Raw genomic sequence first — 14,823 nt, 5'->3', positions numbered from 1 at the left:
GAGTTCCCCTATACTGAGGACAGCTTCAAATCCCGCCATGGCAGCTAGAGGAATTTGAATTCTATTATTAAGTCTGGAATTGAAAGCTAGTCATGGTGACCATGAAACCATCATCAATTGTCGTTAAAAACCACCTTTCACTCACAGGAAGAGTAGCACAAGTTAAGCCAAGCTGACATTAAACTCACATGCATGTGAAAAATGTCAATTTACTGTTATGTCTATCATGTATAACTTTCATGCAGCTACTGCTGCATCACAATGGGTTGATATTATTACCTGCTGTTGCACTGAGGAGTGGCTCAGTCACAACCACAAGACTCCCTGGGGCTGCATTGTAACCATTTTGTAAGAGTCTTCACGAAGAAACACCCACTGACAATTTTACCATAACATCGTACTCATCTACCGGGGGGCCCACTGGAATTGACATTAGCATGTTCACAAGGCCATTGGGGTGGCTATGTGGTGAGCTTCTCTCTAAGGTTTCAGGGCATGGTAAGTTAAGTGAAAACAAATGACGTGTTGATTAACTCTTATTGCAGGCATGCTGGTGCAATGGGGTGTGGTGTTTGCCTTTCATTCTGAGGTCTGGCTTCAAATCCAGCTCAGGCTAACAAATTGGAAGTCTCTTTCTCTGGAAGGGACCTATTTGAAATTGTTAGTCAGCGGGGTTCTGATGCTTAAATGGTACTCCCAGTTTAACAGTTTCATAAAATGGCTGATGCGAAAATTATAAATAATGCAGTGAGGAATGCTGGCCTGAGGTTGAGAAAGCCTTGAAGGCACTTTATTCTGCATTTAATTATATTTGCGGGGTTTGATAGCAGGGCGTGGGGAGTAGCAGTTTTGGTTAGTAAGAGAGTGAGGTTCCAGATGGAGAAAGTGGTGGCGGACCAGGGAGGTACAGATGTGATAGTGACAGGGGCATTGCAGGGGAGGTTGGTGGCGTTGGCAAGCACGCTTGGTCCTAACTGGGATGAGGTAGTGTTCGTCAGGAACGTATGTGGGGCCTTCCCGAACTTGGATTCGCAGGAGCTGATAGTGGGTGGGGACTGGAACTTGGTGCAAAAGCCAAGGCTGGATAGGTCGCAGCCACGCTCGCTTGCCCAGTCGGGGAGGGCGAAGGCATTGACTGGAGTTATGGAGGAAATGGGAGGAGTGGACCTGTGGAGGTTTTTGCACCTGGGGTATTCGTTTTTCTCCTCGATCCATAAGGTCTATTCAAGGGTAGAGTTTTTTGTTAGGGAAGGCGCTGTTGGCTGGAGTTAAGGGATCGGAGTAGTCGGCAATAACACTTTCAGATCCTGCGCCGTATTGGGTGCACATAGTTTTGGAGAAGGGAACAGTGCAGAGGCCGGGTGGAGATTAGATGTGGGGCTGTTGGGGGAATGAGGATTTTGTGATAAGATTGGGAAAGTAATTGAGGAGTATGTGGGGTTTAATTGTACGGGGGAGGTCTTGCAGGCGATGGCATGGGAAGCTCTGAAGGCATTGAAATTTCATTTCAATTTTCATTGTCATTTCATTGGTGAGGGGGAGCTGATAACGTTTAAGGCAAAGGTGGATAAGGAGGAGAGGGAGGAGTGGCAAAGGTTGATAGATGAGCTGTTGAAGATGGACAGGAGGTATGCAGAGGTCGTGGATCCAGCGCTTTTGGAAAGGAGGAGGGAGCTACAGGCGAGCTTTAATCGGTTGCCCACAAGGAAGGTGGTGCGCCTTTGAAGCGGGCGAGAGGAGCAGTGTACGAGTATGGAGAGAAGGCAGGGCACATGCTGGCTGGCCAACTTCAGAGGGAGGCAGCGGCGAGGGAAATTGTTCAGGTGCGGGATAGGACGGGGAAATTGGTGGTGGCCCCGGACCAGATTAATAGGGTGTTCCAGGAGTTTTACGAGAAGTTGTTCAGGTCGGAGCCACCAGGGGAAGATCGGGAGATTAAGGAATTCCGGGACAGTTAGGAATACCCGAGGTTGGGGAGGAGGGTAGGGCCACATTGGCGGGTCGATAGGGGAGGACGAGTTAAAGGAGGCAATTGGGAGGATGCAGTCAGGGAAGATAGCAGGACCGGATGGGTTCCCGGTGAGTATTATAAGAAATATAGTGAAACGTTGGCGTCGCTGATGGTGGGGATGTTTGAGGAGGCATTAGGGAATGGGGGTGCTGCCACAGACTTTGGAGCAGGCCCCAATCTCCTTGCTGATAAAGAAGAATAAAGATCCGACAGAGTGTGGGTCGTACAGGCCTATATCGCTATTGATTGGGGATGCAAAGATATTGGCGAAGGTGTTGGCAGTTAAGTAGGTACAATTTTATTAGTTTGGTGGGGAGGTGAAGGCGGACTTGGCAAGGTGGGATCGTCTTCCTCTGTCGCTGGCAGGTAGGGTGCAGGCGATTAAAATGAATGTGTTGCTGCAATTTTTGATTATATTTCAGTGCCTGCCAATCTTTTTACCAAATGCGTTTTTTAAGGAGGTGGAGAAGATGATTACCTCGTTTATTTGGGGTGGGGGGGGTGAAGGTGGCTAGGATTAGGAAGGTAGGGCCTCCCGAATTTATTATATGATTACTGACCGGCGAATGCTGGAAAGGTGAGGAGCTGCGCCAGAGGGGGGAGTCCCAGTCAGTTAGAATGGCAGAGGGTTTGTGCAGGGGGTTGGGGTTGAGCGTGTCGGCGACAGCGTCGCTCCCGTTGGCCCTGGGTATATCCTCTGGGAGTCTGGTGGAGGTGGCGACGTTGAAGGTCTGGAGGCAGTACTTTAAGTTGTGGGCGGGGTCCAGAGAGATGCCGATTAGGGGGAACCATAGGTTTGAGACAGGGAAGTGGGATGGGAGATTTTGGAGATGGGAAGAGAGGAGAGTTAGGGTATTAAAGGATTTGTTTCTGGGGGGCTGTTTTGCAAGGCTTGAGAAGTTGGGGGAGAAATATGGACTAGGGCATGGGGAGGTATTTAGATATCTGCATGTCCTGGACTATGCCAGGAAGGAGGTTCTGATGCACTATCAATTACGACGAGATGAGAGTAGAATGTAATCGAGGCTTTATTACACCGAGATGTGTGGCCTCCTACAGCAGCTTACGAAATGGCTGCTGTTCGGAGAGCACACACATTTATGCTCCACCTCCTGGGCGGAGCCAGCAGGCAGGGATCTACCCCCGTACCTGTAGTACAGGGGCCTTACCGTAATACCCCATATATACAATATAATACAACAGTGGTGACTACCACAGGTTCAGAGCTTCCCGATAGCACTGGCCTCCACATTGTTGGAGGAAGTATTGACGGCAGGGGGAATGGAGAGGGGGTGGTATCGGCAATTTGTGGGACGATTCTGGGGAGGACAAGGTATCATTGCAGGGGATTAAAGCAAAGTGGGAGGAAGAGTTGGGGTAGGATATGGAGGGCAGGCTGTGGTGTGAGGTGCTCCGGAGGTTAAATGTCTCAACCTTGTGCGCTAGATTGGGGCTGATACAGTTGAAGGGGGTATATCGGGCGCACCTAATGAGGGTGGGAATGAGCTGACTCTTTGAGGGGGTGGAGGATGTGTGTGAACGCTGTGGGAGGAGCCACGCAAACCATGTTCATATGTTTTGGTCCTGTCCGAAACTGGAGGGGTATTGGCGGGACGTCTTTAAGGTTATCTCGGGCGTGGTGCATGTGAGGTTCGAACCAGGGCCTCCAGAAGCCATATTCGGGGTATCGGACCAGCCTGGGCTGCAGGTGGGTGAGGGGGGCAGATGTCTTGGCCTTTCGCTTGCTGATTGCCAAAGGCGGGTCCTGTTGGGGTGGAGGTCAGCTTTTCTGCCCTGTGCTTTGGCGTGGTGGGGGGACCTGCTGGACGTTTTGATGCTCGAGAAGGTAAAGTTTGCGTTGAGGGGGAGGATGGAAAGGTTCTACATTTCATGGGCATTGTTTACCCTGCATTTTCAAGAATTGGATGCCATCGAACATTAGGGGGGGGGGAATGTATTGTTTATCATTTGCCATATATGGGATTACCGTGGATTCTCTTTGGGTCTTTCTTGTTTTGTATTTGGGATGTAGGGGGAGGTTTGGGTTTGCATGTTGAAGGGGATGCTGGTTGGGGGATTGCTATTATATTTGTTATTGTTATCTTTTGTTGAATGTATATTTGATGAAAAAATGGAAAATGGGGAGAATAAAAATACTTTTTAAAAAATTTAATTAAATTTGACCTGAGAGCCAAAATGGAAAACATTCCAATTTAACACCTTTCATATGAATTACATCAAAGATCTCCTTCTTATTAGAGGCTTAAAGTTTGCAAAGAGAATAACGTGGAATTATATAGCAGATTCTTCATCATCTTAAAAACGAAAAGATAGATAACAATTTCTGAACTAATTCTGACAAAAGATGTAACTGAATTGTTCACCTGTTTTCTCCTCAAAGGTGTTGGTATTTCCTACATTTTCTGCCTGTACTTCTGATTTGTTTTGGTCTGTGTTGTTTGATGCCTGTTTTTTGAAGCCTTCAATTTTATTGCAGCACCGTGGCACAGTGGTTAGCACTGCTGCCTCACATCTCCAGGGTCCCGGGTTCAATTTAGCCTCGAGTGACTGCCCATTCGGAGTCCACACGTTCTCCTCGTGTCTGCGTGGGTTTCCTCCGGGTGCTCTGGTTTCCTCCCACAGTCCGAAGATGTGCAGGTTAGGTGGATTGGCAATGCTAAATTGCCCCGTAGTGTCCAAAAGGTTAGGTGGGGTCACTGGGTTACGGGGATATGGTGGAGTCATGGGCTTAAGTAGGGTGCTCTTTCCAAGGGCTAGTGCAGACTCGATGGACCAAATACCTCCTTCTGCGCTGTAAATTCTATGATTATATATATATATATATAATACTGTCATAATTCAGATTCACTGGCGGGTAGAGTGCAGTCGGTCAAAATGGTGGTCCTTCCAAGGTTTCTGTTTGTGTTTCAGTGCCTTCCCATCGTGATCACTAAGGCCTTTTTTAAGAGAGTAGGCAGGAGTATTATGGGGTTTGTGTGGGCGAATAAGACCCCGAGAGTAAGGAGAGGGTTCCTGGAACGCAGTAGGGACCGAGGACGGTTGGCGCTGCCAAACCTGGGGAGCTACTACTGGGCAGCAAATGTGGCGATGATCCGCAAGTGGGTTATGGAGGGAGAGGGGGCGGCATGGGAGAGGATGGAGATGGCATCCTGTAAAGGAACGAGCCTGGGGGCGTTGGTGACGGCACCGCTGCGGCTCTCACTGACAAAGTATACCACGAGCCCGGTGGTGGCGGCAACGCTAAGGATCTGGGGCCAGTGGAGACGGCACCGGGGTGCAATGGGAACATCGGTGTGGTCCCCGATCAGGGGTAACCACCGGTTTGTCCCGTGGAAGATGGACAGGGGGTTCCAGAGCTGGCATCGGTCGGGGATTGGAAGAATGGGGGACCTGTTCATCGACGGGACGTTTGCGAGCCTAGGGGCACTGGAGGAGAAGTTCGAGTTACCCCCAGGAAATGCCTTTAGATATATGCAGGTGAGGGCTTTTGTGAGGCGACAGGTGAGGGGATTCCCATTGCTCCCGGCACAAGAAGTTCAAGATAGGGCGATCTCGGGTGTATGGGTCGGGGAGGGCAAGGTGTCGGAAATACACCAGGAGTTGAAAGAAGAGGGGGAAGCGCTGGTAGAAGAGTTGAAGGGTAAATGGGAGGAGGAGCTGGGGGAGGAGATCAAGGAAGGTATGTGGGCTGATGCCCTAGGTAGGGTTAATTCCTCCTCCTCGTGTGCCAGGCTCAGCCTGATACAATTTAAGGTGGTCCACAGAGCGCACTTGGCGGGGGCGAGCTTGAGTAGGTTCTTTGGGGTAGAGGACAGATGTGGAAGGTGCTCAGGGAGCCCGGCGAACCATGTCCATATGTTTTGGTCATGCCCGGCACTGGAGGGGTTCTGGAGAGGAGTGGCGGGAGTAATATCTTAGGTGGTGAAAGTCCGGGTCAAGCCAAGCTGGGGGCTAGCAATATTTGGAGTAGTGGACGAACCGGGAGTGCAGGAGGCGAAAGAGGCCGGCATTCTGGCCTTTGCGTCCCTAGTAGCCCGGCGAGGGATCTTGCTAATGTGGAAGGAGGCGAAGCCCCCCAGCCTGGAGGCCTGGATAAATGGTATGGCTGGGTTCATAAAGTTGGAGAGGATTAAGTTCGCCTTGAGAGTGTCTGCGCAGGGGTTCTACAGGTGGTGGCAACCGTTCCTAGACTATCTCGCGGAGCGTTAGCCAGCAGCAGCAGCAACCTTGTGGTGGGGGGTGGGCGGTGGAGGGGACGTCCTGGGAGGGGGGGGAGGGGGGGGGAAAGGCGGGACTGCCTGGGAGGGTGGATGAGCAAGAGATAACATGAAGGGTTGGGGAAACTGGCACATACGGGTGAGGGCCAGTGTACAAAGCTGTGTAAATATATCATTTTGCCATGTATATATCTTGCCCTGCGCGATTTCTCATTTTGTTTTGTTACCGGGGGGGGGGTTATTGTTTGTAAGGGAGAAATTGTGTTAAAAAACTTTAATAAATATATATTTTTTTAAAATAATAATTCAGATTTTACTTTGTGAATGATTTCAAAAATTTACTAGTTCATGTATTGATGTTTTGTATAAAGTCCCGTTATGAGCTATTTGAGTGAATGGCTCTAGCTTTAGTGCTATTCTGTTTCTTTTGCAGCTACTGTCGTCCAGCGGGCTGCATTGGGCATTGTAGAGGAGGCCAAGGATGAATTTCCAAATCTAACATTGCTGGTGCAATCCCAGGTATATTATAGCCACCTGAGGAGCGAAAATATAAAATTTCTACTGAAAAGCTCTGTAAACAGGAGTAAGATAAACTATAGAGGTGATTTCCAGCCTGCATTAGCCGTCAGTGAGAACGGCGACGCGGGTGGAAAATCCCTCAAGAATCGGAAAACATGATTCTCGCCGGCAAGATCAAGTTTTCCGATTTTCCAAGGGGGGGGAATGGCGTGAGAGCATCCAATGCTGATGTAGGGGGGTGGTGAAAGCCCCAATGCTAATGCTTCTGGTGAGGGCAGAGGCAGTGGGTGGGGAGCAATGCTTATGGGGGGGGGGGGGGGGTGGGGGGGGATGTCGGTGGAGGGTTTGTTGGGGGCCTTTCTTCCTGTGCTGGTTGGAGCTCTATCAGACCCTGCCCTGTCACAGTGATGACGTAAACTACACCCATTAATTATTTTTCGGGAAGGCTCACAATCTGGCAAAACCCGGCAGTGGAGCTGGGTTTCAACCAGAGGTTGACACTCTGAAAAAACATGGGAGAATTCCGCCCACTGTGAGCTGTGGCGTTCACTGCTAAATGATGCTAATTGTACCAAGATGCTTTTACAGCAGCAATGTTGACTATGTTAGCCACTAGGCACATATGGCCAAATGGGAATCAATTTTTTTTCCAATTTGGAGTACCCAATTCTTTTTTTTCTAATTATGGGCAATTTAGCGTAGCCAATCCACGTACCCTGCACATCTTTGGGTTGTGGAGGTGAGACCCACGCAGATACACGGAGAATGTGCAAACTCCACATGGACAGTGACCTGGAACCGGGATCAAACCCGGGTCCTCAGCACCGTGAGGCAGCAGTGCGCAGTGCTCACCACTGCATCACCGCCCTGCCAAATTATGTAGTTTTTTGCATTTCTGATTAGCAAGTTAAAAACAAATAATGTTCACTATCATGCAGATCAAACTGGATGCATACACAATTCTAGATGGCAGGAATGATATTTCTCCTGTCGGGAATCAGGGGAAACGGTCTCAGAATATGAGCCAGGCCATTTAGGACTAACAGGAGGAGAGATTTCTTCACACAGAGGGTCGTGAATAGAATTCTCCACTCCAGAGAGCGGTGAAGTCTCAGTCATTGAGCATGTTCAAGCCAGAGATCAATAGATTTCTAAATAGTAAAGATATCAAGAGATATGGGGATACTGCAGGAAAAATGCACTGAGGTAGAATATCAGCCATAATGGAATCGAATGATGGAGCGGGGTTGAGGGCTGAATGGCCTACACCTGCTTTTCCTATATTTCTACATTCCTGGGCATGTGATCTCAATGCTCATGTCTGCATGGTGTACATGATGTGCTTGATAAAATGGTAAGACAGCAAATAGAGAAAAAAAATGTATTTTGATCACTGTGTCTGCTTTACTTCCTTGGTTACTCCTTATTTGTCTAAAATAGTAACCAAAATGAGATGTGCGACTTCAGCACCACACAAAAACCATTAACATTGTTTAGAGTTTAACCAATTTGAATAATTATTGAAGAAGAAAAGAGCACGCAGAAGCCTTGGCGAGCAGCTTCAGCATCTACTCACGGCAAAGCGCAAGCTGTATCCAGCTATGCATTGCATATAAGGCAGGGGCAGATCTGTCAAATCCTTTAATGAGAAGAGTCAATATTCACAACACTGTCATGAAGCCAAAAGTACCACTCAAAACTGCTGGACAAAATCTGAAATGCTGCACAGATGTGCGTTGTTGCAGAATTCCAGGCTTTAGTGCAAGTAGCACACTGGTTGTAGTTGTGGATGTGCACTTTGTGCCAGCTGAGTTGGTTCCATCCAGATGAAGCTATTATCCGGGTGGAAATCATATGAATATTCAAAATGAATCTTCTATGTTTGCTTTTCTAACAACATGGGAACATTGTTCTAGGCTTTGGTGACCTATCCACTGAAACCACAAGCTCTCACTGCTGCTCTGTAGTCTTCTATAACACAATCTACAGATACTATCTCTTTCAAAATTCTTTTGAAGTTGTGTGCACTAACATTGATCATTTAACATTGCTCTAAGTTTGGTGTCATCCACAAATTTAGACACTTTGGGAACAATTTCTTCCCAATTCAGTCAAAAAAGATAAACAACAGCAAGGCAGAATCTTGTTGAACTCCACTAGTAACTGGTAGCCAACAGACAAGACCATAAAACATAGAAGTAGAATTAGGCCATTCAGCCCATCAAGTCTGCTCCGCCATTCAATCATGGTTGATATGTTTTTCATCCCCTTTCTTCCCATAACCCCTGATCCCCTTTTAAACAAGAACCTATCAATCTCTGTCTTAAAGACACTCAGTAACTCCACAGCCTCCACAGCCTTCTACGGCAAACTCCACAGCCTCCACAGCCTTCTACGGCAAAGAGTTCCACAGATTCATCACCCTCTGGTTGAAGAAATTCCAACTCATCTATGTCTCAAAGGACGTCTCTTCAGTCTGAGGCTGTCCCTTCAGGTTCTAGTCTCTCCTACTAGTGGAAATGTCCTCTCCACGTTCACTCTATCTAGGCCTTCTCAGTATCCTGTAAGTTTCAATGAGATCCCCCTCACCCTTCTAAACTTCTAAACTCCATCGCGTGCAGGCCTAGAGTCCTGCTTATGTTCTACCGCTCATGGTTTCCAACAGCCAACCATTTGCCAATAATCTTTTAGTACATTATCAACTATCCTATGATCTTGAAGCTTATTTCTTTTTCTCATGGGTCAAGGGTATTGCTGGCTTCAGCTTTTTTATTGTCCATCCCTAATTGGCCTTGAGAAGGTGATGTTCAGCCACTTTCTGAATTGCTGCCGTCCATTTGGTGCAGGTAGAGCCACAGTGCTGTTGGGAGGGAATTCCCAGATTTTAACCCAGCGACAGTGAAGGAATAACAATATAGTTCCAAGTCAGGATGGTGTGTGGCTTAGAGTGGAACTTGCAGATAGTGGTTTTCCCATGTATCTGCTCGCCTTGTCCTTCTAGGTGGCAGCGGTCACTGATTTGGAAGGTGCTGTTGAAGGAACCTCGGTGGGTTGCTGCATGGCATATTGTAGATGGTGCACACGGCTGCAGCTATGCGTCAGTGGTATAGGAATTGGACGTTGGAGATAGTGAATAGTGTGCTAAATAATTGGGCTACTTTGTCCTGGATGGTGCCAAGTTTCCTGAGTGTTGATGAGGCTGCACTCATTCGGGTAAGGGGGAGTATTTCATCACACTTCTGTCTTGTTTGTTGTAGATGGCGCGACAGGCTTTGGGTAGTTCGGAGGTGAGTTACTTGCCACAGAATTCCCAGCCTTTAGGGCGTGATCTACTAGCCGTGTTGTGCTGGGAAGGTGGTGCAATGTGGCTGATAGATGCCGGGAGATCCCTCTTCAGGGATCTACCTGGCTCGCCACGTCTCGCAAGATCTAACGTGATCTTGCGAAAGATTGCCATCTGAATTCCACCCACAGTATTTTGTAAATCTGCATATAAGAATAAGACAGGTAGTCTCACTCTAATATCCACTCCCCTGATCCCCTGAGATGTTGGGATCTAATCTCTTTGCCACAGAGACGGGTGCTGATCCCCATAAATGGGGACCAACACAAAATGGCACTTGGGGGGTTCTCCGAGGGGATCGGAAGCCCTCAGATGCTTGCCCGCTGGGCAGGATGGCACTACTGGTACCACCTGGGCAACGTGGCACTGCCAGATGGGCACACTGGCACTGCTAGATGGGCACCATGGAAGTGCCATCTGGATGTCAGCCAGGCGCTGCCAAGTTGCCCAGAAGGCACTGCCAGGCTTGCATTTTTCCCATGGTGGGGATCAGCTTTCAGGGTGCCCTGCGTGTGCGAGGTGGGGTACAGAGAGGCCCAAGGACTCCCTTATGGGTGAGCTGGGGGTACTCGGGGGTCACGCTGTGGGCTCGAGAGATCGGGCTCAATGCAGGAAATGAACTCGGCTGGGAGTTCCCTGCTGAGGCCCCAAATTACAACGTGGTGTAGCGCCCGGAAACGCCCAGCTAAACAAACTCGCCACAAGACTCTGTTCCAATTTGGTTAGATCATGCCCTTAACCTTTATGGCCATGGGGCGGGATTCTCCGTCGGTTGATGCCGGAATCGGGAAATACGATTGGGCAGACAATCGGATCTGACAAAGTCGGGCGGATGCCGGTTTTATACCAAATCACAATTCTCCGGTGCATTCCACTCCGCACGTACAGTAAACGCCATTGGCATATCATTAACGGGCCTGACCCGGTATTCTCTGGGGCCTCCGGAATTCTCTGCCTCTAGTGGGGGGAATTCCTCCCGATGGCGAAGTTCACTTGTGCTTTTAAAAATCAAGAAACAGGCGCTGTGGCTGATCAGGGAGAGAGAGGAGGTAGTGTTGTGTTATGCTGCTTCGGATAACACAGGCTGCTACTTGATGCAGTCTTAACTGAAGGATGCTCCAGACTCTGAAATGGGTTCAACGTGTTTATTGAACTATTAACACAGTTTTCAAATGAGTTTGACTCTCTGCTAATCTAACTGTAGTAACTCAGTCTAACTGTACCAGCTTGCTCTGAGCCACGTGCTGGGGTGTGATGCTGCTGATCAACCCTGTCTAACTCTCTAGATGTCTGTCTGTGGAAAGAGGCAGGGTGTGAGTGCCTCATCCCTTTTATAGTGTTTATGTCATGCCCCCTTGTGGTGATGCCACCTCTGAGTGTCCTGACTGCCCATTGGTTGTGTCCTATTCTGAGTGTTCATTGGTTGCATGTTTGCATATCATGACAGGTAGGACACGGAGAGGCGCAACGATGGGCTGCCAGACTGGACACTGGCCGGGCAGGCTGGGGGAGGGTGACGGGCGAACGGGCATAAGGCTGAGGTGACCCCCCATGGGACTGGGGTGGTGTCCAGGCAGGGGCCACCATTGCTGCGGTCTACAAGGCAGCCATCGTGCTGCGCACCCCACTGACCACCCACCTTGCCCCTGGTTCTGCAGTGACACCGGCCGTTTGGGTGACCCCAGCCTGCATCCCAGACCCCACCCTCCACCCCACCCTCTGACATACCAACCCCCACAACAGGCCACCATCTGCTGGCAGGGCATCCCACCCAAAGGCAACGCCCACGGTAACCCATAAGGGGAGCACCGGATGGATGCCGCGGAGCGACCTATTGGCATAGCTAGCACCAGCAGATGATACTCCCGGCAGCAGGGATGGGTGCCAGGGCCAAATGTCCCCACGGTGCTGGGCACCGACGGGGCCAGGGGTGCGAGGGTGAGGAGAGGCGGAACATGTGGAGTAGAGTCCGCAGTGCCAACTGAGTCCACTGTGTAGCCCAGTGGACCTGGTTGGGCACGGGGGTACACACCATGCTAACATGCCAGCCTTTCATCCTTTGCAGACAATGGATATTGGAATACAACCAGCAATGATGGCCTTCCTCCTCGTCTCCGCAGCTCTCAAGATGCACTGAGGCTGTACGAGCTGGAACTGCTCGAGGAGGAGGAAGCTGCAGCAGCAGAGCCTGCCCCAGAGGAACAAGAGACAGCCACAAGTGCAAAGGAGATGCTGTATGAGGCCCTGCGTGTACTGGCAGCGCCTGTCATTCGAGGGCCTGCCAGAGCGAGCATGCCGTTGAATACTCCGGCTGAGCAGTGGGATAGTGCGACATATCTGGCAGATCATGGCGCACCTGACACCACAGGGGAATGTGGGAAGGACACCCAATTCAGGTGGTCATCAAGGTGACGGTCGCCCTGAACATTTACGCCACGGGCTCCTTCTAGACGCCGAGTAGGGACTTGTCCGGGATCTCACAGACCTCGGTGCACAGGTGCATCTGCACCATCACGGACGCCCTCTATGCCCAGTCGGTACAAGATATCCATTTCAATGTGAACCAAGCCCACCAGGATGCCAGGGCAGCAGGGCTCGCCGCAATGACCGAGATGCCCCGGTCCAGGCGGTGATCGATGGGATGCATGTTGCCCTACAAGCACCTGCAGATGACAGGCCGCTCTATACAAACTGAAAGGCGTTCCACTCGATGAATGTGCAGCTGGTGTGTGACCATCAGATGTCGCTCCTGGGTGAGAGGGGTAATCCACTGTGGTTGCGGCTGATATCGCCTATGCGGAGGCCACAGACCGACGCAGAGTCCCGCTATAATGACGCCCATGCAGTGACCAGGATCGTGATCGAGCGGTGCTTCAACATCCTGAAGATGTGGTTCAGGTGCCTGCACCGCTCTGGACAGGACCTCAGTATGGCGTTGGGTGGGTCGCCCGGATTGTGGCGGCCCGCTGCGTCCTCCACAACATCGCGCAGCAGAGGGGCGACGTACTGGAGGAGGAGGATGAACGCTGTAATGTTCTTTGATTGGGTTGATGTTGAATCTTGATATTGCCGTGTGAACATAGAACAGACTTTGTTTTATAAACAAAGTTATTTATTACTAACACTACACTAACAAATTATGAAAATGTCTAAGCTTGACTTCCGGTTGCGGCCATGCCTGAATAGGTCGCACGTTCGGCAGCTCCCGCCGGGAACGGACTTTAGGGCTCTCTAGAGGGGCCCCAACGGCACTTGTTCGACGGCTTCCAGTGTGGGAAGGTGACAGCAGGGTCCCCCCGACAGTATATGGATTGGACCAGGAGTGGAGCGGTGAAAAAAGAGATCTTGGAGCAGCGAAAAGGGAGAGGGAGAAAAAGCAAGATGGCGGCGGGTGGAGACCAAGCAGCGTGGTCGCAGGAGCAGCAGTAGTTTCTTAAACGCTTCTTTGAGGAGCTGAAGACAGAAATGCTGGCGCCAATGAAGGCAGCGATTGAGAAGCTAGTGGGGGCCCAGGGGGCGGCGATCCGGGAGGTACGACAGAAAGCCTCTGAGAACGAGGATGAGATCTTGGGCCTGGCGGTGAAGGTGGAGGCACACTAGGTGCTGCATAAGAGGTGGGCGGAAAGATTTGAGGACCCGGAGAATAGGTCGAGAAGGAAGAATCTTCGGATTCTGTGTCTCCCTGAAGGAGTTGAGGGGCTCGATACCGGGGCATATGTGAGCACGATGCTCAATTCGCTGATGGGCGCGGGAGCTTTCCCGAGGCCCCTGGAGTTCTTCCCAATCAGGGCCGTCTTCCTGGTCTAAACTTTCCCCAAAGGTGTCTTGGAATCCGTTTTGGACAGAAAGCATTGCTTGCAGGTCTGCAATTTGCTTTCGGCACTTTGGTTGGTCTAAGGTACTCTGCCTTTGTTCCGTGGTTGCAGCATGGAGCGCTCTCAAGGCTGCCTTGAGATCACTACATTGCTTCTGTAGTGTCTCCACCTGCTTCTCCGTCTCTTTCTTAACCAGGATGGCACGCTGCGTGTCCTGATAAGCCTTCTCATACTGGGATTGAAAACTGCTTAAATGCGCCAGACAAGACTGGTGACCCCGTTTGGCGTCAGCCACCTCTTCGTCCTTGGCTTCTAACTGCCTTTTCAATTCCAGGTTTTCCTTTTCCATCTCGCATACATCGATTTTACTCATACGATGTATGCCTTCTATTTCTTTTCGGAGCGTCCTGATGACCTCCTCTGTGCCTCGCAATTGTGCCATGCAGGACACGATTGCCATCGGCTTGCGTGCTTTCGCTAAGCTTTTCTTATGGATTTCACTCATGTTCTCCCACCAAGTATGCCCTATACTTCCGGGACCTGAGTCGTCATTATTACAGAAACCGCTCCACACGGGCCATCCTTTGCCCTGCAGAAATTTGCGAATTTCCACTTCCCAAATGGGACATAGAATCATAGAAGATTACAGCATGGAAACAGGCCCTTCGGCCCAACCAGTCCATGCCGCCCAGTTTTTACCATTAAGCTAGTCCCAGTTGCCCGCACTTGGCCCATAACCCTCTATACCCATATTACCCATGTAACTATCTAAATGTTTTTTAAAAGACGCAATTGTACCCGCCTCTACTACTACCTCTGGCAGCCCATTCCAGACACTCACTACCCTCTGAGTGAAGAAATTGCCCCTCTGGGCCCTTCTGAATCTCTCCCCCCTCA

At 50.2% G+C, this 14,823-nt stretch overlaps 1 protein-coding gene across 1 annotated transcript in view; it reads left to right on the top strand.

The window, feature by feature from the left end:
• The first annotated feature begins 324 nt into the window (after positions 1-324).
• Positions 325-14,823, top strand: part of LOC140429392 (spermatogenesis-associated protein 9-like) — a 54,644-nt gene continuing 40,145 nt past the window's right edge. The window contains exons 1-2 of the mRNA XM_072516316.1: positions 325-498; positions 6,683-6,768. Coding sequence (XP_072372417.1) covers positions 438-498; positions 6,683-6,768 — 147 coding nt within the window. The 5' untranslated portion in view covers positions 325-437. The remainder of the gene's footprint in view (positions 499-6,682; positions 6,769-14,823) is intronic.

The sequence above is a fragment of the Scyliorhinus torazame genome, chromosome 9 (genome assembly GCF_047496885.1).
Source record: "Scyliorhinus torazame isolate Kashiwa2021f chromosome 9, sScyTor2.1, whole genome shotgun sequence".
Lineage (NCBI taxonomy): Eukaryota > Metazoa > Chordata > Chondrichthyes > Carcharhiniformes > Scyliorhinidae > Scyliorhinus > Scyliorhinus torazame.
Note: the sequence above shows the minus strand (reverse complement) of the source record. Positions and strands in the feature narration are given on the sequence as shown.